We start from the raw sequence: 27167 nt of genomic DNA, 5'->3' as shown, positions 1-27167 counted from the left end.
CTCAATAGTCAGAAAGTCTTTCTCCCTCTTGTTGACCGTTCTTAAGTTGTAAGCGGTCAAGACCAATCCATCCAGATGTTTCTTGAAGATGTCTGTGGGATCCGAGGGTTTATTTTTTGCGTGCCGAGCTGACGTTTTTATTATTCCATTTTGGTGTAATACTTTGACGCTTTTTCCCCCAATTTTGCTCATTCAGGGGTTCATCAAGGAATTCCTTCATTAAGGACAAGAAAAGGACACCATAAACCGTACTGCAATGAGGATAACGGCTCACATGCCCCAGGCAACATGCTCCCTATATACAGTATGAGCTCGCAGATAGAAGCGAATATACAGTATGTCTAGCAGCCGCAAATCATGCAGCTGTAGTCGACAAAAACTAAATCCCAGAGCACTCACAAATACTTGGAGACCACCCGAGCAATGAGTATACTCGCTCATCACTAGATGGGACCCAATCCAAGCACCCGAGATACCTTAGAGATCCGTACTTACCAATAACCTATTCTCCAACTTTTTCCTCCCCCTCCATATTATTGTTATTTTTTTTTTTTTACTAACTTTTAACTTTATTTAGGATATGAGAGATCACTATTTTAGAATCTATATTCCCCTCCCCCTATAGACACAGCTTCCTATCCTAAACTTTAACAAGTAGACATCCTTTAAAAGATTATTTTCAATTTTCATTCTTAACTAGATTGCCGAAAATTGCTGAGCACTGAGCTCGGCTGGTCTTCGTCATGCCCAAAGTGGACTTGATCTGACTGCCACTGCACTCCTTGGAGCACCTGTTCTCAGGATGGGTGGGCTTCAAAACAATTGTACTCTCAGTGATTGGCAAGTTATCCTCTATTCCATGGATAAGAGGATAACGTCCAAACTTGAGAACACTGTCTCTTTTTGAACACTGTTGCATTTTATAGGGTCAAATATATAGCTATATTCATATACGGTTCACTTTTTCTATATTTTGATAACGTTAATGAAAAGAATTTGATTTTCCTTGTTGAAAATTCAATAACTGAGAAAAAAAATCTGCTGAGCCAAATTTCTGTTAAAACTCCAACAAAAAAATTGTTTTGCTTAAATATTTTTTTTTTTATATTTTACTATCAGAATAAATCTGGAGCAGTAAGCAAGCTAATGGAGAGTATGGCTGCAGAAGAAGACTTTGAACCTAGTCAGGACAGCAGTTTCTCTGAAGATGAGAATTTTTCCATCCCCGTGAACCCTGAAAGACCAGTTACACCTTGTAAGTATTCAGTGTTAAAATGCATTCTTTTGTATATTACAACCTAGAGTTGTACTTTGTATGCTTCAAATTCTTTAGTGATCATATTTTATGTTTTCAGCACCACGTTCTTGTATTATTGATAAAGATGAATTAAAAGATGGTCTACGCGTTTTGATACCAATGGATGACAAACTACTGTATGCAGGCCACGTACAGACCGTTCACTCTCCAGATATGTGAGTAAATTTTCTTACTACATACCGTAAATGTTATTAACCCCTTCATGACCACAGCTTTTTTCGGTTTTCATTTTTCGCTCCCCTCCTTCCCAGAGCCATAGCTTTTTTATTTTTCCGTTGGGCATGTGAGTGTTATTTTTTGCGGGACAAGTTGTACTTTTGAACGACATCATTAGTTTTGCATGCTGTGTACTAGAAAATGGGAAAAAAAATCCAAGTGTGGTGAAATTGCAAAAAAAGTGCAATCCCACACTTGTTTTTTGTTTTGCTTTTTTGCTAGGTTCACTAAATGCTGAAACTGACCTGCCATTATGATTCTCCAGGTCATTACGAGTTCATAAACACCAAACATGTCTAGGTTATTTTTTATCTAAGTGGTAAAAAAAAATCCAAACTTTGCTTAAAAAAAAAAAAAAAAATGTGCACTTTTCCGAGACCCGTAGCATCTCCATTTTTCGTGATTTGGGGTTGGGTGAGAGCTTATTTGTGCGCGCCGAGCTGACGTTTTTAATGATATCATTTTGGTGCAGACACGTTGTTTTGATCGCCTGTTATTGCATTTTAATGCAATGTCGCCGTGACCAAAAAAGCGTAATTCTGGCTTTTCAATTTGTTTCTCGCTACGCTGTTTAGCGATGAGGTTTCCGCATTTTTCTGACCATAAGACGCACTTTTTTTCCTCCAAATTTGGGAGGAAAGTGTGGGTGCGTCTTATGGTAGGGATGTAGCATGTGGGGAGGGGGGCAGCAGCGAGTGGGATCGCAATGATATCCCACTTCAGGAGGCAGAAAAATGTCCCCACTGCCGGGAATCAGCTGCTGGGGAAACCATGTGGTCCCGATGATTAAGTGCAGTGAATATTCATTAGCTACTCCCCGCCCACCTATCAGCTGAGTGGTGAGCCAAGCAGCAAATGAATACTGCACTTAAGCAGCGACACACATGGCTTCCTCAGCGCTGATTCCTGCAGCAGCTGGGGAGATCCATGTGTCCGGGGGAGGAGGAGGCAGCAGCAGCAGGGGGAGGAGGAGAGGAGATCGCTGGTACCTTCCTGGGCTGGAGCAGAGTGCTGTGCAGTGTGCAGGAGGACCTGTGATGATGTCAGAAGTGGGCGGGCTGGAGCATCACATGGCAGCACAGAGCCCTCCCTCTTCTTGACATCATCACAGGTCCTTTAGACTCCAACACTAGAATCTGCTGGCTTCCATTACCTGTGCTGTGGAAAGGCAACAAGAGGGAGGGCTCTGTGTTTGCAGTCATGGGATGCTCCAGCTTTTACCTCACCACAGTGGCTGGCTGCCACAATTAAGAGGTTAGTCTTTCCAAAACACAATAAAGCACTCTGCCACTCCTTTAGTGAACTATAACTCCCAGCATGTCATAGGATCTGCAGGACATGCTGGGAGTTATAGTTCTCCCATGGGATTTTAAAGCAGCACTCCAGTGTAATTTTGCAGTGCTGGAGTGGTGCTTTCAATATAAGCCCTGCGCCCCCATTCTTATACTCACCCTCCAGCATCTTCATATAGTACTTCACAGACACCACACTGGTCCTGCAGCTTCCAACATAATAACATACTATTATATATAATAACACCACATATTATAGTATGTTATTAAATATTTTACCACATTTTTTTGCTTCAAATATTTTTTTCCCTATTTTCCACCTCTAAAACCTGGGTGCGCCTTATAGTCCGGTGCGTCTTATAGTCCGAAAAATATGGTAATCCTTTTTTTTTTTTTATTGATAGATCGGGCGATTCTGAATGCGGCGATACCAAATATGTGTAGGTTTGATTTTTTTTTTTTATTATTGTTTTATTTTGAATGGAGCGAAAGGGGGGTGATTTAAACTGTTATTTTTTTTATTTTTTTCATATTTTTTTTAAAAACATTTTTTTTTCTTTTGCCATGCTTCAATAGTTTCCATGGGAGGCTAGAAGCTGGCACAACTAGATCGGCTTTGCTACATAAGAGCGAAGCTCAGATTGCTCCTGTAGCAGAATTACAGGCTTGCTTTGAGTGCCAACCACAGGGAGGGTGCTCACAGCAATCTGGCATCAACAACCATAGAGGTCTCAAGGAGACCTCTGGTTGTCATGCCGATGCATCGCTGTCCCCCTATGCGCTCAATTCCGATGGCCGGAAGAAGTAGTTAAATGCCGCTGTCGGCGTTTGACAGCAGCATTTAACTAGTTAATAGCGGCGGGCGGATCGCGATTCCACCCGCTGCTATTGCGGGCACATGTCAGCTGTACAAAACAGCTGACATGTCGTGGCTTTGATGCGGGCTCACCGCCGGAGCCCGCATCAAAGCGGGGGTTATCCCATCCGAGGTCAGAAAGGGGTTAAACTCTAAAAATTTATTTCAAATATTGGTATTTTTATTATTAATAATTATCATTTTTTTCTATGAAGTAAAAATAATAAGTCTGCTGAACAGCTAAGCCAAATACCTTACTAGAATGTTTACAGCAAATGGAGGTAGATTCCCCATTTGTTACCCACAACTGTAAGCCAAAATATAAGGCTACTGCAATAGTGGAGAACCTAGGATGCCTGTGCCTTGCATAGGGTGCCTACTCACATCCTATGTTTTTCTGTGTTAGCCCTACAGGGAAATTTAACTCTTGATTCAGGCTACCATCATTTCAGACTTGGCAGATTATTTTGATTAAAAATTGGTAGTAAATGTGCGGAAATATCTCAAATGTGTTAGATTTGGATTTTGTTTCTGACTTAGACATGGATTTCACCAAATACAATGAATATAAAAAGTCTACACACACCGTTTTTTGTCTTGTAATAAAAATCATTTAGAAAAGAGTCCAGCTCACCGTAGTAGACACCCTTAGGTATTCGGAGCAGGGAGAACACTGTATCAAAGCGTGGGGCAATCAAAACATGAGAAATCCAGCTCAATGTCGATGTCGCATATAATGCAACTGTCAACCCTGATGTTGTTTTATCCTCTGCTGAGCAGCTCTTGGTGAAAAAAGGAGTTTGTTCACAAGTTCGTTGAACTACTGTAGATTTCTCATGTTTTGAATAAAAATCATTGCCAAGAAGAATCATTGCAGAACTTTTAACACTTTTAAAGTCTCCCATAATATGTACAAATCCATTGAGAAACAAACTGAAATCATTTTGAGTGGGAAAATACATTGCTCCAAAAAATAAAGGGAACAATTAAACAACAGAATATAACTCCAAGTAAGGGTACTTTCACACTAGTGTTTTTTTGCATACGTCGCATTGCGTCGTTTTGGCGGAAAAAACGCATCCTGCAAAGTCGTCTGCAGGATGCTTTTTTTCCCCATAGACGAACATTAGCGACGCATTGCAACGTATTGACACACGTCGCAACCGTTGTGCGACGGTTGCGTCGTGTTGTGGCGGACCGCCGGCAGCAAAAAACGCTACATGTAACGTTTTTTTGTGCCGACGGTTGGCCATTTCCGACCGCGCATGCGCGGTCGGAACTCCACCCCCACCTCCCCGCACCTCACAATGGGGCAGCGGATGCATGGAAAAACAGCATCCGCTGCCCCCGTTGTGCGGCGCTTGCACAGTATGCGTCGGTACGTCGTACCGACGCTAGTGTGAAAGTATCCTAAATCAAACTTCTTTGAAATCAAACTGTCCACTTAGGAAGCAACACTGTTTGACAATCAATTTCACATGCTGTTGTGCAAATGGAATAGACAACAGATGGAAATTATTGCCGATTATCAAGACACACTCAATACCAATGCTTTCTGGCTGATGTTTTGGTCACTTTTGAATGTTGGTTGTGCTTTCACACTCGTGGTAGAATGAGACGGACTATACAACCCAAACAAGTGGCTCAGGTAGTGCAGCTGATCCAGGATGGCACATCAATGCGAGAATGGTAAGAAGGTTTGCTGTGTCTGTCAGCGTAGTGTCCAGAGGCTGGAGGCACTATCAGGAGACAGGCCAGTACACCAGGAGATGTGGAGGGGGCCTTAGGAGGGCAACAACTCAGCAGCAGGGCCGCTACCTCAGGCTTTGTGCAAGCAGGAACAGGAGGAGCACTGCCAGAGCCCTGCAAAATGACTTCCAGCAAGCCACAAATGTGCATGTGTCTGCGCAAACGGTTAGAAACAGACTCCATGAGGTAGCCTGACTTCCATTAGGTACCGAGATATGATCCTCAGACCCCTTGTGAGACCATGTGCTGGTGCGGTTGGCCCTGGGTTCCTCCTAATGCAGGACAATGCCAGACCACATGTGGCTGGAGTGTGTCAGCAGTTCCTGCAATATGAAGGCATTGAAGCTATGGACTGGCCCGCCCGTTCCCCAGACCTGAATCCGATTGAACACATCTGGGACATCATGTCTCGCACCGTCCACCAACGACACATTGCACCACAGACTGTCCAGGAGTTGGCGGATACTTTAGTCCAGGTCTGGGAGGAGATACCTCAGGAGACCATCCGTCGCCTCATCAGGAGCGTGCCCAGGCGTTGTAGAGAAGTTATACAGTCACGTAGAGGCCACAAACACTCCTGAACATCATTTCCTTGTCTTGAAGAATTTTCACTTTAGTTGGATCAGCCTGTAACTTCATTTTCCACTTTGATTTTGAGCATCATTCCAACTCCAGACCGCCGAGGGATATTAGTTGTGATTTACGTTGATAATGTTTAGGTTTTATTGTTCTCAACACATTCCACTATGTAATGAATAAAGATTTACAACTGGAATATTTTATTCAGTGACATCTAGGATGTGGGATATTAGTGCTTCCTTTATTTTTTTTGAGTAGTGTATAAACAAAACAATGTGATTGCAAATATGTGAACACCCACTTATAATAATTGGGGATGTTGTTGTCTTTAGAATTAGCCAATCACTTTTAACCCTAGTTAAGTTGTAGTCAACTGCCATTATAGAAAGTTTAGCTGTTCTATTAGGATTTTCCTGACTTTTTATTAGTTGCATTTTGCAGCAAAAGCCAGTGTCTGTAAACCGCTTACACCACAGCAAAGGGATCTCATTATTGAAAGTTATCTGCTGAGCTTCTACAGCACAGATGTGATCTATGATGACCTTAGAGGGCTAGAGATGCAGCAGAAATACTCACTTTTATGATAAAACAGGCAGGGAAATGTCATCTCTGAAAGCAGCAGCTGCTTGCTCATGTTGTCATCTGTATTCCTTTAGACCTCATCCATTTTTTTTTAATTGATACAACATGTACCCATTATAATTTATGGGGCTGTTCACATGTCCATGTCTTTTCAAGGACTCTGTGCCTGTGCAAAACACAGAGACATGTCCATTTTTTTCCAGCCGCACTGATGAAAAGGGCCAATACAAGTCCATGGGTCCATGAAAAATACAGCCAAATGTCAAACGTATTATTCAGAAATTTCTTAAACAAAATGTACTTTGTTCGTGGGACAGCCCTTTAGACTCATGTCAAATAGTAGTCAGTTTACAGATACCATCATGTAAAGTGATTCCGATTAACCTATACAAGGTTTGGCTGTTCTATTAGGATTTTCCTGACTTTTTCTTAGTTACATTTTACAGCAAAAATCATGGTCCGTAAACTTCTTACAACGCAGCAAAGGGTTGTTATTGTTGAAAAGTCAGTCAGAAGAAGGATACCAAAAAGTTTCCAAGGGCAATAAATATACCAGTCATATACTATGAAGATTGTCATCAAGAAGTGGTTTAAAATTGGCACAATAGTGACTTTACTTAGAAGTCAAAAATTGATGAAAAGATAAGAAAATTGTTGCAAAAGGCTGCCAAAAAATACAGCAACATTAAAGATTTGGCAGTAATTTCTGGCCAGTACTGATTGTTAATTTACAATACCAAGTACTGCTGTGTTGCTTCCAATCCGCCGCGTATAGTAAACAGGAAGCTCGATGCACTCTCCTGAACCCTGCACTCAACATAGAGCGTATGCGCCGGCGTCCCTAGAGAGGAAGTGCATTAGTCGCTCAAAGTTGCCAGGACAACATTCAAGCCAGGCCTGCAGCGCTTGCGCACAGCTCCAATTGGGTAACCAGGTTACAGATAAACAAATATACCACAGCGCAGGCTCATATGTCTAGTGTTTGATAAAAGGCAATTTTTGAACAAACCAATAGGTGCATGCGCGCTTGTACGGATGCAAACAGATACCCCAGCATAGGCACTATGTCCAATGTTTAGTCACATGAATATCACTGTTGATTCAGGCGCATTTATGTGGGTGCAAACCCGGCCATGCGATTGGCCTTACTCTGTTGCGCTATTGCGGGACGTCCCAAATAATTTGTACAGAAACGCTACAGTGCATAGAAACCAGGTAGGCACCTGAGTAGGTTAATGTTTTAAACCACACCTATACATATCGACATATCCAGAGCTACATGAATATCGAACCAGTACATGTCAATAACTTCTTTTCAGATCATAGAAAGTAGAATCATAAACTTAAGGTTTACTTCATACTGTACTGCTCAATCTTAGTGAATTACAACAGTGACCACCTGGTGCGCCCACCAGCACCCAAAGGTACACACACTGAACCCATATTGAGTGCCCATCTGTAGTAAACATATCGAGCCTGTCACAGGTGATGGAGATACCAATCGGGTAAAAAGAGGCTTTTTTACATTAGATACGTAGGTTAGTGGCTCAGATCAAAGCCTTGATTAGAGCAGCGTAACCAATATACAAGAACATACGTATGCGTGGGAGAGAGGGAGGACCAATTGGAGAGATAAGAAACCCAAGATATGGGGGAAATTTTAGACTATTAAAGATACTGTCTATAAATATGCCCCATGTCAACTTATTCAGAAGGCTTAGAGATAAATTCATGTTGTCATAGACCATTACACATACTGGTAACCTGGGACATGCAAGACAACTGTAACCAAAACCAAACGGGCACAGCATTTGCTTATTAATAGGAACCCATATATAGGACCCCTGCCCAAAATGTAAATGTAGTGGGCTGAGGCATGCTGTCTATATAGGCCAAAAGAATATTAGATAAAAACAGAAGTACCAAATACAGAATTCGAACGTAACCTCACTACCTATACTTAACCCCTTAATCCCATATGACGTACTATCCTGACGAGGTGGGGTGGGCCTTAATTCCCACCGACGGGATAGTACGTCATAGCGATCGGCCGCGCTCACGGGGGGAGAGCGGCCGATCGCGGCCGGGTGTCAGCTGACTATCGCAGCTGACATCCGGCACTATGTGCCAGGAGCGGTCACGGACCGCCCCCGGCACATTAACCCCCGACACACTGCGATCAAACATGATCACAGTGTACCGGCGGTACAGGGAAGCATCGTGCAGGGAGGGGCCTCCCTGCGTGATTCCCTGAGACGATCGGTACAAGGCGATGTACTCACCTTGTACCGAGCGTCTCCTCCCTGCAGTCCCCGGATCCAAAATGGCCGCGGGGCTGCATCCGGGTCCTGCAGGGAGTACTTCCGGGTCCACAGCAGGCGCTGGTAAGCCTGCACGGCTGTATGTCAGATCGCTGATCTGACAGAGTGCTGTGCAAACTGTCAGATCAGCGATCTGTGATGTCCCCCCCTGGGACAAAGTAAAAAAGTTTTAAAAAAAATTTCCACATGTGTAAAAAAAAAATAAATAAATAAATTCCTAAATAATGAAAAAAATATATATATATTATTCCCATAAATACATTTCTTTATCTAAAAAAAACAAAAAAACAATAAAAGTACACATATTTAGTATCGCCGCATCCGTAACGACCCAACCTATAAAACTGTCCCACTAGTTAACCCCTTCAGTGAACACCGTAAGAAAAAAAAAAAAAACGAGCCAAAAAACAACGCTTTATAATCATACCGCCAAACAAAAAGTGGAATAACACGCGATCAAAAAGACAGATATAAATAACCATGGTACCGCTGAAAACGTCATCTTGTCCCGCAAAAAACAAGCTGCCATACAGCATCATAAGCAAAAGAACAAAAAAGTTATAGTCCTCAGAATAAAGCGATGCCAAAATATATTATTTTTTCTATAAAATAGCTTTTATCGTATAAAAGTGCCAAAACATAAAAAAATGATATAAATGCGATATCGCTGTAATCGTACTGACCCGAAGAATAAAACTGCTTTATCAATTTTACCAAACGTGGAATGGTATAAATGCCTCCCCCAAAAGAAATTCATGAAGAGCTGGTTTTTGGTCATTCTGCCTCACAAAAATCGGAATAAAAAGTGATCAAAAACTGTCACGTGTCCGAAAATGTTACCAATAAAAACGTCTACTCGTCCCGCAAAAAACAAGACCTCACATGACTCTGTGGACCAAAATATGGAAAAATTATAGGTCTCAAAATGTGGAGACGCAAAAACTTTTTTGCTATAAAAAGCATCTTTTAGTGTGTGACAGCTGCCAATCATAAAAATCCGCTATAAAAAATGCTATAAAAGTAAATCAAACCCCCCTTCATCACCCCCTTAGTTAGGGAAAAATAATAAAATTAAAAAAATGTATTTATTTCCATTTTCCCATTAGGGCTGGGGTTAGGGCTAGGGTTGGAGCTAAAGTTAGGGTTGGGGCTAAAGTTAGGGTTAGGGTTGGGGCTAAAGGCTAAAGTTAGGGTTAGGGTTGGGGCTAGGGTTAGGGTTTGGATTACATTTACGGTTGGGATTAGAGTTAGTGGTGTGTCAGGGTTAGGGGTGTGGTTAGGGTTACTGTTGGGATTAGGGTTAGGGGTGTGTTTGGATTAGGGTTTCAGGTAGAATTGGGGAGTTTCCACTGTTCAGGCACATCAGGGGCTCTCCAAACGCGACATGGCGTCCGATCTCAATTCCAGCCAATTCTGCGTTGAAAAAGTAAAGCAGTGCTCCTTCCCTTCCGAGCTCTCCCGTGAGCCCAAACGGATTTACCCCAACATATGGGGTATCAGCGTACTCGGGACAAATTGACAACAACTTTTGGGGTCGAAGTTCTCTTGTTATCCTTGGGAAAATAAAAATTTGGGGGGCTAAAAAATCATTTTTGTGAAAGAAAAAAAAAAGAATTTTTATTTTCACGGCTCTGCGTTATAAACTGTAGTGAAACACTTGGGGGTTCAAAGCTCTCAAATCACATCTAGATAAGTTCCTTAGGTGGTCTACTTTCCAAAATGGTGTCACTTGTGGGGGGTTTTAATGTTTAGGCACATCAGGGGCTCTCCAAACGCGACATGGTGTCCAATCTCAATTCCAGTCAATTTTGCATTGAAAAGTCAAACGGCGCTCCTTCCCTTCCGAGCTCTGCCATGCGCCCAAACAGTCGTTTACCCCCACATATGGGGTATCAGCGTATTCAGGACAAATTGCACAACAACTTTTGTGGTCCAATTTCTTCTCTTACCCTTGGGAAAATAAAAAATTGGGGGCAAAAAGATAATTTTTGTGAAAAAATGTGATTTTTTTATTTTTACGGCTCTGCATTATAAACTTCTGTGAAGCACTTGTTGGGTCAAAGTGCTTACCACACATCTAGATAAGTTCCTTAAGGGATCTACTTTCCAAAATGGTGTCACTTGTGGGGGGGTTTCAGTGTTTAGGCACATCAGGGGCTCTCCAAACGCAACACGGCGTCCCATCTCAATTCCAGTCAATTTTGCATTGAAAAGTCAAATGGCGCCTCTTCCCTTCCGAGCTCTGCCATGCGCCCAAACAATGGTTTACACCCACATATGGGGTATCGGCGTACTCAAGACAAACTGCACAACAATTTTTGGGGTCCAATTTCTTCTCTTACCCTTGGGAAAATAAAAAATTGGGGGCGAAAAGATAATTTTTGTGAAAAAATGATTTTTTTATTTTTACGGCTCTGCATTATAAACTTCTGTGAAACACTTGGTGGGTCAAAGTGCTCACCACACGACTAGATAAGTTAGGGGGGTCTACTTTCCAAAATGGTGTCACTTGTGGGGGGTTTCAATGTTTAGGCACATCAGGGGCTCTCCAAACGCAACATGGCGTCCCATCTCAATTCCAGTCAATTTTGCATTGAAAAGTAAAATGGCGCTCCTTTCCTTCCGAGCTCTGCCATGCGCCCAAACAGTGGTTTACCCCCACATATGGGGTATCAGCGTACTCAGGACAAATTGTACAACAACTTTTGGGGTCCATTTTCTCCTGTTACCCTTGGTAAAATAAAACAAATTGGAGCTGAAATAAATTTTTATGTGAAAAAAAGTAAAATGTTCATTTTTATTTAAAAATTCCAAAAATTCCTGTAAAACACCTGAAGGGTTAATAAACTTCTTGAATGTGGTTTTGAGCACCTTGAGGGGTGCAGTTTTTAAAATGGTGTCACACTTGGGTTTTTTCTATCATATAGACCCCTCAAAATGACTTCAAATGAGATGTGGTCCCTAAAAATAAAATGGTGTTGTAAAAATGAGAAATTTCTGGTCAACTTTTAACCCTTATAACTCCCTAACAAAAAAAAACATTTTGTTTCCAAAATTGTGCTGATGTAAAGTAGACATGTGGGAAATGTTACTTATTAAGTATTTTGCGTGACATGTCTCTGTGATTTAAGCGCATAAAAATTCAAATTTGGAAAATTACGAAATTTTCAACATTTTCGCCAAATTTCCGTTTTTTTCACAAATAAACGCAAGTTATATCGAATAAATTTTACCACTAACATAAAGTACAATATCTCACGAGAAAACAGTGTCAGAATCGCCAAGATCCGTTGAAGCGTTCCAGAGTTATAACCTCATAAAGGGACAGTGGTCAGAATTGTAAAAATTGGCCCTGTCATTAACGTGCAAACCACCCTCGGGGCTTAAGGGGTTAAGATAAACCTAAAGGAGGGAATGCTGTCTATATAGGCAGAGTGGATATCAGATCTGTTATAAAAGCCAGTAAACAGTAAGTCCTCATTGAGGCCAAAAGGAGTCACACCGTTCAATTAAAAAATCCATATGGATTCTCGTCTCAATAGTTCCAAGGTAATGTCTCCACCTCTGATGTTGGTTTGAACCCCCTCCAGTCCCAAAATCTTCGTTCCACTCCACTGTGAATTGTGTTCAGCCAAAAAATGTGAGGCTACGGACGTAAGAGTCTTCCCCTTTGCCTTATCCTTTTTAGCCGTTGTGATGTTAGAAAAATGTTGCTGGTGGGTGCTGGTGGGCGCACCAGGTGGTCACTGTTGTAATTCACCAAGATTGAGCAGTACAGTATGAAGTAAACCTTAAATTTATTATTCTACTTTCTATGATGTGAATAGGAGTTATTGACATGTACTGGTTCGATATTCATGTAGCTCTGGATATGTCGATTTGTATAGGTGTGGTTTAAAACATTAACCTACTCAGGTGCCTACCTGGTTTCTATGCACTGTAGCGTTTCTGTACAAATTATTTGGGCCGTCCCGCTATAGCGCAACATTATTTAATTGCCTAATTGAATGTTATTTGGAATAAGTTGTATTTGCTTTACTTGTTGAATAAAAAATTTCTGATTTAAAAAGGGGTTTTTTTTGTTTTTTTTTAACTTGACAAACACTTTTAACAGTGGCTTGTAGACTTTTTATCCAATGTACATTGCTTGAGTGAAATCTGCATTGAAACAAATCTGTGTGTTGTGGTTTTAATTGGTTGGTGTACTTTGCTTCTTTCAGATTTTTAATCATTCAAATATTTATATGATTTTACATTTTTTAATTCCATTTTTTTTTCTCTTTTTACAATTTTATGTAGATATCGTGTAATTGTAGAAGGCGAAAGAGGAAACCGTCCACATATCTACAGCCAAGAGCAACTTTTACAAGAAGCTGTGAGTTCACCTGAAAACTTTAACACTTGACTAACAGATTAGGGGAAACACCTGAGATATGTACAGAACTATTGTTTGCTTTGTACATTGACAATAATTAAAAACATTTTATTGTTTAAGGATCCTATCAGTAGATTTTAGGGCCTATCCCCTTTCTGACATTGGGCGTAATAATTTGTTCCTGTGCCCTGGCCTTATTGACCAGGGACGGATTATTACGTCTAGGTGATAGGGCGCGCACACACCCTGTGCGCATGCAATCGCCGTCGGGTGTCAGCTGATTCTGACAGCTGACACCCGGCACTCAGTGACCAGCAACTTTCTCTATCAGTGCATCCTCATGCTATACAAGCCATCAGCATGCAAAATATGATAGTCTCATAGTGGGGCAAAGTAAAAAAAAAAGAGTAAAAAAAAATGTTGTAATTGTAAAAATATTTTTTTAAAAATCAAGATATTGTACCCATAAATAAATATTTGTTTTTAAAAAAAAAAAAGTACACATATTTGGTATCGCCACATCCGAAACGACCTGACCTTTAAAACTATCTCAATAGCTAACCCCTTTTTTTGAAAACCATAAAAAAATTAATAAAAAACAATGCTTTAACATCATACCGCCGAACATACAGTGGAATAAAAAGTAATCAAAAAGAAGGATATCAATAAATATGGTACCGCTGAAAACGGTTATAGCTCTCGGAAAAAAATGATGCAGACATAATTATTTTCTATAAAATAGTTTTTATTGTGTAAAAGTGCCAAAAAACCCCAACAATATATAAATTGGGTATCGCTGTAATCGTAATGACCCGAAGAATAAAGCTGCATTATCAATTTTACCACACACGGAACAGCACAAAAACACCCCCAAAATATTCTTAATTGCTGGTCTTTGTACATTCTGTCTAGAGTAATCATTCTTGGTAAATAATGGTGCAACCTTTATCGTTTTTCAACTTAAACAGAAAAACCCGATATAAGTCTGATATCACTGTAATCGCACCGACTCGAAGAATAAAGTCGCCTAATCACTTATACCGCACAAGGAAAGGCTTAAAAAATAAATAAAACCACTTCTTCGCCTGCTGTTGATTTTTTCCATTCTGCCTCCCAGTAAGGCTCAGCACACATTTATCCTGCACTTAGTGCTTGCAGCGGGGTTTCCGTGTAAATCTCTGAAATACATGATTCAGACAGAACTCCTATAATGAGGCAGATGGGGGCGTTGTGTCCATAGTTTTAGGATTGCATAAAAGTTGTGTCGGCCACAGTTTTGTGCACTTCTGAAATGAAGGACACCGCTTAACAGATGCCAGACGGGGTCCAGAGTAACTCTGCTGCCCCATTATAGTGAATGGATTCCTCAGAGTTTTCATCTGAATCACGTCACTCAGAGATTTAGATGAAAAACCCAAAGTAAGTGCTCAGCATAGATTGCCGGATAAATGTGATCCCTAACGTTATGTAAAATGTTCCCAATAAAAGCTTCAACTCAATCCACAAAAAAAGCAAGTCCCCCTTCAGGGCTGTCATCTGTTAGCGGAAATATAAAGGCTACCACGTTACTGGTAGTACAAAGACTCTGGAAAAGCAAAATGGCTCCTCACCTGCAAAAGAAAATTCAGCTAATTCTGTGCTTCCAAATCCAAATGCCCCTCTCCCTTCTGAGCCTCACAGTGTATCTAAACCACATATAACATCCACATGTTTGGCATTTTGGTAGGAGTGAGAACCCCCCTAACTTACAGGTGCATGTCTCCAGAAGCATGGGAATAACGTACTGGTCACTGCAACGTACTGGTCACTACAACAGCAATATGCAATTTTCACTTGGCAACATTCATTGCTGCTTGTTTCTGGAAAATACATATTGAGTCAAAATCATCTCTACACCTGTAGATAAATACCCAAAGGGGTATAATTTCCAAAATGTGGTCACTTTAGGGGGGATTTTGCTCTTCTAGCAATTAGGGGCTCTGTGTATTGAGTCTGCAAACTGTTCTAGGAAAATTTGCACTCCACGAGGCAAATAGCGCTCTGTCCCTCTCGAGTCTATCCGTATGGCTAAGCAGTACTGTACAGGCACGTTCAGTAGTAATTGTGGGATAAATTATAGTGCCATTTTTACCCACTTTTTGTGTGAAAATGTGAAATCTGGGGCTAAAACAAAATTTTGGTGGTAAAAATGTAGTTATTTTTTCTTCACTGCCCAATGTGACACACCCGTGGTGTCAATATGATCACTGCACCACTAGATGAATTCATTGAGAGGTGTAGTTTGTAAAAAGGGGTCACGTATGGGTGTATTCTGCTGTTCTGACACCTCATGGGCCCTCCCAGTGGGTCATGGCACCTGCAAATCATAACAGTAAAATATTTCGCTCCTTCCCTTCTGAGCTTTGCACTGTGCCTGAATAATATTTCCCGATTACATGTAGGGTATTGGCACACTCAGGAAAAAATGAACCTCTGTTGGAAAAAATTTCCTTTTAGCCCTTAGAAAAATTAAAAACTTGGGGTTAAAACAGCATTTTAGTGGTAAAGATGTAATTTTTTCTTTATTCACTGGTCAGTGGTATAAAATTCTGTGATGCACATGTGGTATCAATATGGAAACTGCACCCTAGATGAATTCATGGGGGAGTGTTGTTTGTAAAGTGAGTTTACATATGGGGGTTTCTGTTATTTCTGTTATTCTGCCATCTCAGGGATCCTGTCAATGTAAAATGGCAGCTTCAAACCATTCCAACAATATCTGAACTCCAGTATGGCGCCTCTTACCTTCTGAGCTTTGCATGGTGACTCAAAAGTAGTATCCCCTCACATATGGGGTATCAGCGCACTCGGGAGAAATAGTACAACAAATTGTATGGTGTAATTTCTCCTGTTACTCTTATGAAAATGCAAAATTTGGGGGTAAAATAAAAATTTTGTGGGAAAAATTTAATTTTGATAACTCAGCATTATGAATTTCTGTGAAGCACCGTGGGGCTTCAAGGTGCTCACCACGAATCTAAATACATTCCACGAGGTGTCTAGTTTCAAAAATGGGGTCACTTTTGGGGGGCATTTCCACTTTCTAGATACATCAAGGGCTCTCCGAATGGAACATGAGGTCCACTAATAATTCCAAGAAATGTTACGTTCAAAGAGTCAAATTACATTCCTTCCCTTCCGAGCTCTGCCATGCGCCCAAATAGTAGTTTTCACCCTCATATTGGGTATCTGTGTGCTCAGAAGAAATTGCACAATAAATTGTATTGTGCAATTTCTCCTTTTACCCTTATGTTATGATCTGGTGGCCTAGTAGCAGCATGGACGAGCTCTGGAGTAGGTGGCCTCTATACTGACCGCAGACCCTGAACTTAACACCGCAACTATAAGTAGCCGTGGGATGTACCTGTCACTCCCTCGACACCTCGTCACAGCCGGAGGACTAATTACCCCTAAAGAAAGAAACAGGAAAACTATCTTGCCTCAGAGAAAATCCCCAAAGGAAAGACAGCCCCCCACAAATATTGACTGTGAGAGGAGAGGGAAATTACAAACGCAGACTGAAAACAGAATTTAGCAAAGGAGGCCACGCTACCTAGAAAGAAATGACAGGAAAGGGTACTGTGCGGTCAGTATAAAAAATACTACAAAATCCACCACAGAGAATACAAAAATCTCCACACCTAACTAAAGGCATGGAGGGTAAGTCTGTGACTCCAGAGCTTCCAGCTTGGCTGAATAAATCCTTACACAGACAAAGCTGGACAAGAAAAAACATAGCAATTCACTGAACTATAAAGTCCACCGCATGTGGACTGCAAAAACAAAGCCAGGACTTATCTTTGATGATTTGGACAATCCAGCAGGAGAAACCAAGCAGAGATGTGAATCCACCAGAAAAACAATGGGCAACTGGCACTCACTAAAGGGTGAAGCCAGACTAAATAGCCCCGTCCAAAGTGGAAGCACCTGATGACTGCTGTGAAGGACAAACAGCAGCACTACCACTTATAAACACCGGAGGGAGCCCAAGAGCAGAACCCACAACAGAATTCACAACAGTACCCCCCCTTGAGGAGGGGTCACCGAACCCTCACCAGAGCCCCCAGGCCGATCCGTACGAGCCAAATGGAAGGCACTAACCAAATCATCAGCATGAACATCGGAGGCAACAACCCAAGAATTATCCTCCTGGCCATAACCCTTCCACTTGACAAGATACTGAAGCCTCCGTCTTGAAAAACGAGAATCCAAGATCTCCACAACATACTCCAACTCCCCATCAATCAACACCGGGGCAGGAGGGTCAACAGAGGGAACCACGGGCACCACATATTTCAGCAACAAAGATCTATGAAAAACATGGATGGAAAAAGAGGCTGGAAGGGCCAAACGAAAAGACACTGGATTGATAATCTCAGAAATCCTATAAGGACCATTAAACCGAGGCTTGAACTTCGGGGAAGAAACCTTCATAGGAACATGACGAGAACACAACGAGACCAAATCCCCAACCCGAAGACGGGAACCCACACGCCGACGACGGTTGGCAAAACGCTGAGCCTCCTCCTGAGACAACACCAAATTGTCCACAACATGAGCCCAAATCTGCTGCAACCTGTCAACCACAGAGTCCACCCCAGGACAATCAGAAGACTCAACCTGCCCTGAAGAAAAACGAGGATGAAACCCAGAATTACAAAAGAATGGTGAAACCAAGGTAGCCGAACTAGCCCGATTATTAAGGGCAAACTCGGCCAATGGCAAGAAAGCCACCCAATCATCCTGATCGGCAGACACAAAGCATCTCAAATAAGTTTCCAAAGTCTGGTTAGTTCGCTCGGTTTGGCCGTTTGTCTGAGGATGAAATGCGGGAGAAAAAGACAAATCAATGCCCAGCTTAGCACAAAAGGACCGCCAAAACCTAGAAACAAACTGGGAACCTCTATCGGACACAATATTCTCCGGAATGCCATGCAAACGAACCACATGCTGAAAAAACAACGGAACCAACTCAGAAGAGGAAGGCAATTTAGGCAAAGGTACCAAATGAACCATCTTAGAAAACCGGTCACAGACCACCCAGATAACAGACATCCTCTGGGAAACAGGAAGATCCGAAATAAAATCCATAGAAATATGCGTCCAAGGCCTCTCAGGGACCGGCAAAGGCAAAAGCAACCCACTGGCGCGGGAGCAGCAAGGTTTGGCCCGCGCACAAGTCCCACAGGACTGCACAAAAGAATGCACATCCCGTGACAAAGAAGGCCACCAAAGGGACCTACTAACCAAATCTCTGGTACCAAAAATCCCAGGATGGCCAGCCAACACAGAGCAGTGAACCTCAGAAATCACTTTACTAGTCCATCTGTCAGGAACAAACAGTTTCCCCGCTGGACAGCGATCAGGTTTATCAGCCTGAAACTCCTGAAGAACCCGTCGCAAATCAGGGGAGATGGCAGAAAGAATCACCCCCTCCTTCAGAATACCAACCGGCTCAAGAATCCCAGGGGAATCAGGCAAAAAACTCCTAGAGAGGGCTTCAGCCTTAACATTCTTAGAACCCGGAAGATACGAGACAACAAAATCAAAACGGGAGAAAAACAGGGACCATTGGGCCTGTCTAGGATTCAGCCGTTTGGCAGACTCGAGGTAAATCAGATTCTTATGATCGGTCAAGACCACAATAAGGTGCTTGGCCCCCTCAAGCCAATGTCGCCACTCCTCAAATGCCCACTTCATAGCCAACAACTCACGATTGCCGACATCATAATTGCGTTCCGCAGGCGAAAACTTTCGAGAAAAGAAGGCACACGGTTTCATCAAGTAACCATCAGAATTCCTCTGAGACAAAACGGCCCCTGCCCCAATCTTAGAAGCGTCAACCTCAACCTGAAAAGGAAGAGAAACATCTGGCTGACGCAACACAGGGGCAGAAGTAAATCGGCGCTTAAGCTCCTGAAAGGCAGAAACAGCCTCAGAGGACCAATTAGCTACATCAGCGCCCTTCCTCGTCATATCGGTCAGGGGTTTAACCACACTGGAGAAGTTGGCAATGAAACGGCGATAAAAATTTGCAAAGCCCAAAAATTTCTGAAGGCTCTTCACGGATGTGGGCTGGATCCAATCATGAATGGCCTGAACCTTAACCGGATCCATTTCTATAGATGATGGAGAAAAAATGAAGCCCAAAAAAGAAACCTTCTGTACTCTAAAGAGGCACTTAGACCCCTTCACAAACAAGGCATTATCACGAAGGACCTGAAATACCATCCTGACTTGTTTCACATGAGACTCCCAATCATCTGAAAAAATCAAAATATCATCCAAATATACAATCATGAATTTATCAAGATAATTCCGAAAAATATCATGCATGAAAGACTGAAACACAGATGGGGCATTAGAGAGTCCGAATGGCATCACAAGATATTCAAAATGGCCCTCGGGCGTATTAAACACAGTTTTCCATTCGTCACCCTGCTTAATACGAACAAGATTATATGCCCCTCGAAGGTCAATCTTAGTAAACCAACTAGCCCCCTTAATCCTGGCAAACAAATCAGAAAGCAAAGGCAAAGGGTATTGGAATTTGACCGTGATCTTATTCAAGAGGCGATAATCAATACAGGGTCTCAAGGAGCCATCCTTCTTGGCAACATAAAAAAAACCTGCTCCCAATGGAGAAGAAGATGGCCGAATATGCCCCTTCTCCAAAGATTCCTTTACATAGCTCCGCATGGCGGCATGTTCAGGCACAGACAGGTTGAAAAGTCGGCCCTTAGGAAACTTAGAGCCTGGAATCAAGTCAATAGCACAATCACAGTCCCTATGCGGTGGAAGGGAACTGGACTTGGGCTCATCGAAAACATCCTGGAAATCTGACAGAAACTCAGGAATTTCAGAAGAGGGGGAGGAGGAAATTGACATCAGAGGAACGTCATCATGAACCCCCTGACAACCCCAACTAGTCACAGACATAGATTTCCAATCCAACACCGGATTATGTACCTGTAACCATGGAAACCCCAGCACAATAGCATCATGCAAATTATGCAACACCAGGAAACGACAATCTTCCTGATGGGCTGGCGCCATGCACATGGTTAACTGTGTCCAAAACTGAGGTTTATTTTTAGCCAATGGTGTAGCATCAATACCCCTCAAAGGGATAGGACTCCGCAAAGGCTGTAAGGGAAAACCACAACGTCTGGCAAATTCTAAGTCCATCAAATTTAAAGCGGCGCCTGAATCCACAAATGCCATGACAGGGAATGACGATAGTGAGCAGATCAGGGTCACAGATAACAGAAATTTAGGTTGTACAGTACTGATGGTAATGGAATTAGCGATTCTCTTGGCACGCTTAGGGCAATCAGAAATAACATGAGCAGAATCGCCGCAGTAAAAGCACAACCTATTCTGACGTCTGAATCCTTGGCGTTCAGCTCTAGACACAATCCTATCACACTGCATAGGCTCAGGACTCCGCTCGGAAGACAATGCCATAGTGTGCACAACTCTGCGCTCACGCAAGCGCCGATCAATTTGAATGGCCAGAGACATAGAATCACTCAGACCTGCAGGCATGGGGAAGCCCACCATAACATCTTTAACAGATTCAGAAAGACCCTTTCTGAAAATTGCCGCCAAAGCATCCTCATTCCACTTAGTAAGCACAGACCATTTTCTAAATTTCTGGCAATATGATTCTGCCGCTTCTTGACCCTGACCCAGGGCCAACAAGGTTTTCTCAGCATGATCCACAGAATTAGGTTCATCATACAGTAACCCAAGCGCCTGAAAAAAGGTGTCTACATTAAGCAAGGCCGGATTCCCAGATTCCAGGGAAAATGCCCAATCCTGCGGGTCGCCACGCAACAGAGAAATGACAATTTTTATCTGCTGGATGGGATCACCAGAGGAACAGGGCTTCAGAGCAAAAAACAGTTTACAGTTATTTTTAAAGCTCAAAAATTTGGACCTGTCCCCAAAAAACAGATCGGGGGTAGGAATTCTAGGCTCTAAAACAGGAGTCTGCACGATATAATCAGAAATACCCTGTACTCTAGCAGCAAGTTGATCCACCCGAGAAGCAAGTCCCTGAACATCCATGTCAGCGCCTAACTCTTGAGCCACCCAGAGGTGAAGAGGGAAAAAAAAAACACAACAGAGTACAGAAAAAAAAATGGCTCAGCACTTTCTTTCCCTTCTTTTGAAATGCGGTTAACTCATTGTTGGCCAGTTGTACTGTTATGATCTGGTGGCCTAGGAGCAGCATGGACGAGCTCTGGAGTAGGTGGCCTCTATACTGACCGCAGACCCTGAACTTAACACCGCAACTATAAGTAGCCGTGGGATGTACCTGTCACTCCCTCGACACCTCGTCACAGCCGGAGGACTAATTACCCCTAAAGAAAGAAACAGGAAAACTATCTTGCCTCAGAGAAAATCCCCAAAGGAAAGACAGCCCCCCACAAATATTGACTGTGAGAGGAGAGGGAAATTACAAACGCAGACTGAAAACAGAATTTAGCAAAGGAGGCCACGCTACCTAGAAAGAAAAGACAAGAAAGAGTACTGTGCGGTCAGTATAAAAAATACTACAAAATCCACCACAGAGAATACAAAAATCTCCACACCTAACTAAAGGCATGGAGGGTAACTCTGCGACTGCAGAGCTTCCAGCTTGGCTGAATAAATCCTTACACAGACAAAGCTGGACAAGAAAAAACATAGCAATTCACTGAACTATAAAGTCCACCGCATGTGGACTGCAAAAACAAAGCCAGGACTTATCTTTGATGATTTGGACAATCCAGCAGGAGAAACCAAGCAGAGATGTGAATCCTCCAGAAAAACAATGGACAACTGGCACTCACTAAAGGGTGAAGCCAGACTAAATAGCCCCGTCCAAAGTGGAAGCACCTGATGACTGCTGTGAAGGACAAACAGCAGCACTACCACTTATAACCACCGGAGGGAGCCCAAGAGCAGAACCCACAACAGAATTCACAACACCCTTATGAAAATGCAAAATTTGAGGCTAAAAACATATTTGTGGGGAAAATGTGATCTTTTTTATGTCCACATTTTAATGTTCTAAACATCTGTGAAGAACTCAAGGGTTCAATGTGCTCACCACACATCTAGATCAGTTCCCTAAGAGGTCTAGTTTCCAAAATGGTGTCACTTGTGGGGGATTTTCACTGTTTAGGCACATCAGGGGCTCTCCAAACATGACATGGCATCCACCAATTGTTCCAGCAAATTTTGCATTCAAAATGTCAAATGGCGCTCCTTCCCTTACGATCTCTGCCGTTCGCCCAAACAGCGTTTTTCTCCCTCATATGGGGTATCTGCATGTTCAGGAGAAATTGCTGTTTGTAGAATGGTGTCACTTTTTTGGTATTTTGTATCGTGTTGACCCCTTAAAGTCACTTCAAATGTGAGGTGGTCCATAAAAAAATGGTTTTGTAAATTTTGTTGGAAAAAAGGAGAAATTGCTGGTCAACTTTTATCCCTTATAACTTCCTTACAAAAAAAATTTTTCCTCAAAATTCACATTTTTGTAACAAATAAACGCAAGTGATATCGAAGGAATTTTAACACTGTCATGAAGTACAATATGTCATGAAAAAACATTCTCAGAATTAGTGGAATCCGTTGAAGTTATTACCTCCTAAAGTGACTCTGGTCAGAATTGTAAAAATTGGTCTGGTCATTAACATGCAAACCACCTTAGGTAAAGAGATTAAAAAAAGAGACCTAAGAAATACAAGATTTTGAGGATTTGAGGAGATTTTGCTCATTTTTTTCTGAAAACTCCTAAAAAAGCCCTCTGTGAGCACATATCTTGACAGTGCATTTATGGGTTCCTGGAATGCTCTAGTTGTGGATTGCTTTGTGCATTTTACATAGGCTTCTTTGCTTTTATTTTATTTTCTGTTATAATATTCTAATAATTTATGTGGTTATATCCTGCCAGTTTTTGCTATCATGCAGGGCAGTTATACTGTTTTTTCACTTCTGCATTCCACTGTACTGTTACCTACTGCTGCTAATTGTCTTTTTTCGTTTCTATATATTTTCCTTTATTTAAAAGAAATACAGTTAGGTCCATATATATTTGGACAGAGACAACATTTTTCTAATTTTGGTTATAGACATTGCCACAATGAATTTTAAACAAAACAATTCAGATGCAGTTGAAGTTCAGACTTTCAGCTTTCATTTGAGGGTATCCACATTAAAATTGGATGAAGGGTTTAGGAGTTTCAGCTCCTTAACATGTGCCACCCTGTTTTTAAAGGGACCAAAAGTAATTGGACAATTGACTCCAAGGCTATTTCATGGACAGGTGTGGGCAATCCCTTTGTTATGTCATTCTCAATTAAGCAGATAAAAGGCCTGGAGTTGATTTGAGGTGTGGTGCTTGCATTTGGAAGGTTTTGCTGTGAAGTAAACATGCGGTCAAAGGAGCTCTCCATGCAGGTGAAACAAGCCATCCTTAAGCTGCAAAAACAGAAAAAACCCATCCGAGAAATTGCTACAATATTAGGAGTGGCAAAATCTACAGTTTGGTACATCCTGAGAAAGAAAGAAAGCACTGGTGAACTCATCAATGCAAAAAGACGTGGGCGCCCATGGAAGACAACAGTGGTGGATGATCGCAGAATAATCTCCATGGTGAAGAGAAATCCCTTCACAACAGCCAACCAAGTGAACAACACTCTCCAGGAGGTCGGCGTATCAATATCCAAATCTACCATAAAGAGAAGACTGCATGAAAGTAAATACAGAGGGTTCACTGCACGGTGCAAGCCACTCGTAAGCATCAAGAATAAAAAGACTAGACTGGACTTTGCTAAAAAACATCTAAAAAAGCCAGCATAGTTCAGGAACAACATTCTTTTGGACAGATGAAACCAAGATGAACCTCTACCAGAATGATGGAAAGAGAAAAGTGTAGCGAAGGCATGGTACAGCTCATGATCCAAAGCATACCACAACATCTGTAAAACACGGCGGAGGCAGTCATGGCTTGGGCATGCATGGCTGCCAGTGGCACTGGGTCACTAGTGTTTATTGATGATGTGACACAGGACAGAAGCAGCCGAATGAATTCTGAGGTATTCAGAGCCATACCGTGTGCTCAGATCCAGCCAAATGCAGCCAAACTAATTGGTCGTCGTTTCATACTACAGATGGACAATGACCCAAAACATAAAGCCAAAGCAACCCAGGAGTTTACTAAAGCAAAGAAGTGGAATATTCTTGAATGGCCAAGTGAGTCACCTAATCTTAACCCAATTGAGCATGCATTTCACTTGTTAAAGACTAAACTTCAGACAGAAAGGCCCACAAACAAACAGCAACTGAAAACCACCGCAGTGAAGGCCTGGCAGAGCATCAAAAAGGAGGAAACACAGCGTCTGGAGATGTCCATGAGTTCAAGACTTCAGGCAGTCATTGCCAACAAAGGATTTTCAACCAAGTACTAAAAATGAACATTTTATTTAAAATTATTGAATCTGTCCAATTACTTTTGGTCCCTTTGAAAACAGGGTGGCACATGTTAAGGAGCTGAAACTCCTAAACCCTTCATCCAATTTTAATGTGGATACCCTCAAATGAAAGCTGAAAGTCTGAACTTCAACTGCATCTGAATTGTTTTGTTTAAAATTCATTGTGGTAATGTCTATAACCAAAATTAGAAAAATGTTGTCTCTGTCCAAATATATATGGACCTAACTGTATACTGTAAACAAAATCCCAAAAATTTACAACTGTTTATAGTCAAAAGTCCCTCTGCATAGAATGATAAATAGCGCAATAAAAAAAGTAAGGATTGTTTTAGCTACAGGTGTAATACTGAGAACAAATGAAATATGCTAGCTTTATGTTGAGTCAGTAATGTGTCTGTGTAACCATCTGAACATGACTGTAAGTGGCTAAATATACAAAGAAGTAAAAAAAGTGCCCATACATGTGTTTTGTAAGCTGCAGATTTTTTCTTGTTTGCGCATATAAAATATTAAATTATTGGTTTTGTTATCACTAGATCATAGATGTAAAGCCGCCCGCTGTCCGCTGTCTACTTGAAGGAACAAGAATTGCAGCATACTGGAGTCAACAGTATCGTTGTTTGTATCCCGGCACCATTGTGCAAGGTAAATGGGGGGACATGTTCCCTTCCAACTGTTTTATCCATTTATTTTTTCATTCTAAAGTAGGCCATGCACCAAATTTTTCTTGTTGAACTGGGTACAGGATATAAAAGTGGCTGCCGAGCAGAGTAACACTTTTTTTTTTTTTATTTAAAATTTTGACTTTTGTTTGTGGAAATATTTGCAATCATTGTTTGGCCTCTGAGTTAATTTTCAAATTTTCATCAAGTCTAAGTGGGTGTTATCAGTCTTCAGTGGGGGGTGTAATTCTTCCCCCCTCTATGATGCTAACCAGTCATAATCTTGTAGCAACACTCAAAGGAAAGAAGAACATGCCCCACCATAGCTTAGAGCAGATTTCTCAAGTGTGTGAGATGTGATGAGTGATGATACAGCTCTGATGTCCTGGTCTAACCTCTCCCACAAGAGTCAGTGTGAGAGTAGGAACAGCACAGCTGATTTCAGCTGTCACATTACAAACCCTTCATTTATCAGCACCTCCTGCCGTATTGCTCTTCCTTCTCACTGTCTTTACAGAGCTCAACGTTTCACTATCACACTTACAGTGCCTTGCAAAAGAATTCACGCTCTTGGCTTTTTACCTTTTTTTGTTACATTACAAACTGCGTTTAAATATTTTTGTAATCTGATTTGTGTGTGGCGCATCAGCACTAAGTAGTCTTAGTTGATGAAGTGAAATTAGAAAAATATAGGAATAAATTAAATTTATTGGATCAAATAACTAAAAATTGGCATGTGTATATGTATTCATCCTTTTTCCTATGAATCCTAAAAAAAATTGGGTGCAAGCAATTACCTTCATAAGTGACTTGCTTAGTGAAAGGAAGTTCACATTTGTGCAATCTAAGTGTCACATAGTCTGTCAGTATTAGCACACCTTTTCTGAGAGACCACAGAGGCTGTAACACCATTAAGCAAGAGGCACCACTAGCCATACAACACCATGAAGACCAAGGAGATCTCCAAACAAGTCTGGGACAAAGTTGTTGAGAAGTACAAGTCAGGGTTGGGTTATAAAAAGTATCCTAATCTCTGATGATCCCCCAGAGCGCCATCAAATCCATTATCATCCAATGAAAGAACATGATACTATAACAATACCTGCAAAGAGAGAGCCGCCCACCAAAACTCTCAGCCCGGGCATGGAGGGCATTAGAGAGGTAGAACAGAGTTGTAGAGTTACCAAGCGGAGACTGGAGTATCTGTGGTTATGACCACAATAAGCCGTACACGCCATAGGGGCAGCCTTTATGAAAGAGTGCGCAGAAAAAAGACTTTACTTACACACTAAAATTGTAAGGCTTGTTCTGAGTTTGCCAAAAGACATGTGGGATACTCCTCAAATGTATAGCTGAAGGTGCTGTAGTCAGATGAGACCAAAATTGAACTTTTTGGCCACCAAGGTAAATGTTCTGTCTGGCGCCAAGCCAACAGCTCATAATCCCAAAAACACTAAACCCACAATGAATCATGGTGGTGGCAGCATCCTGTGGTTGGGATACTTTTCAGTAACAGGGACAGGTAAAATTGTCCGAATCGAGGGGAATATCTATGGTTCAAAATACAAGGGTATTCTTGAGCAAAAACCTGATGGTCTGTCACCACCCACAAGGATTGTACCAGCGGACAGCACAACAAACACCCACAATGGGGATGGAAAAGGGGGAGGAAAGACCTAACAATAGGGAGCG

The 27167-nt window shown here is 41.8% G+C and overlaps 1 protein-coding gene across 7 annotated transcripts in view; it reads left to right on the top strand.

Moving 5' to 3' along the window:
• Positions 1-27167, top strand: part of TNRC18 (trinucleotide repeat containing 18) — a 997170-nt gene that overhangs the window by 802025 nt on the left and 167978 nt on the right. For all 7 annotated transcript variants that reach the window (XM_077275610.1, XM_077275609.1, XM_077275606.1 and 4 more), the window contains 4 exons: positions 1120-1255; positions 1356-1473; positions 13213-13288; positions 25350-25458. In XM_077275610.1, the coding sequence (XP_077131725.1) occupies positions 1120-1255; positions 1356-1473; positions 13213-13288; positions 25350-25458 (439 nt within the window). The remainder of the gene's footprint in view (positions 1-1119; positions 1256-1355; positions 1474-13212; positions 13289-25349; positions 25459-27167) is intronic.

The sequence above is a fragment of the Ranitomeya variabilis genome, chromosome 7 (genome assembly GCF_051348905.1).
Source record: "Ranitomeya variabilis isolate aRanVar5 chromosome 7, aRanVar5.hap1, whole genome shotgun sequence".
NCBI classification, from domain to species: Eukaryota; Metazoa; Chordata; class Amphibia; order Anura; family Dendrobatidae; genus Ranitomeya; species Ranitomeya variabilis.
Note: the sequence above shows the minus strand (reverse complement) of the source record. Positions and strands in the feature narration are given on the sequence as shown.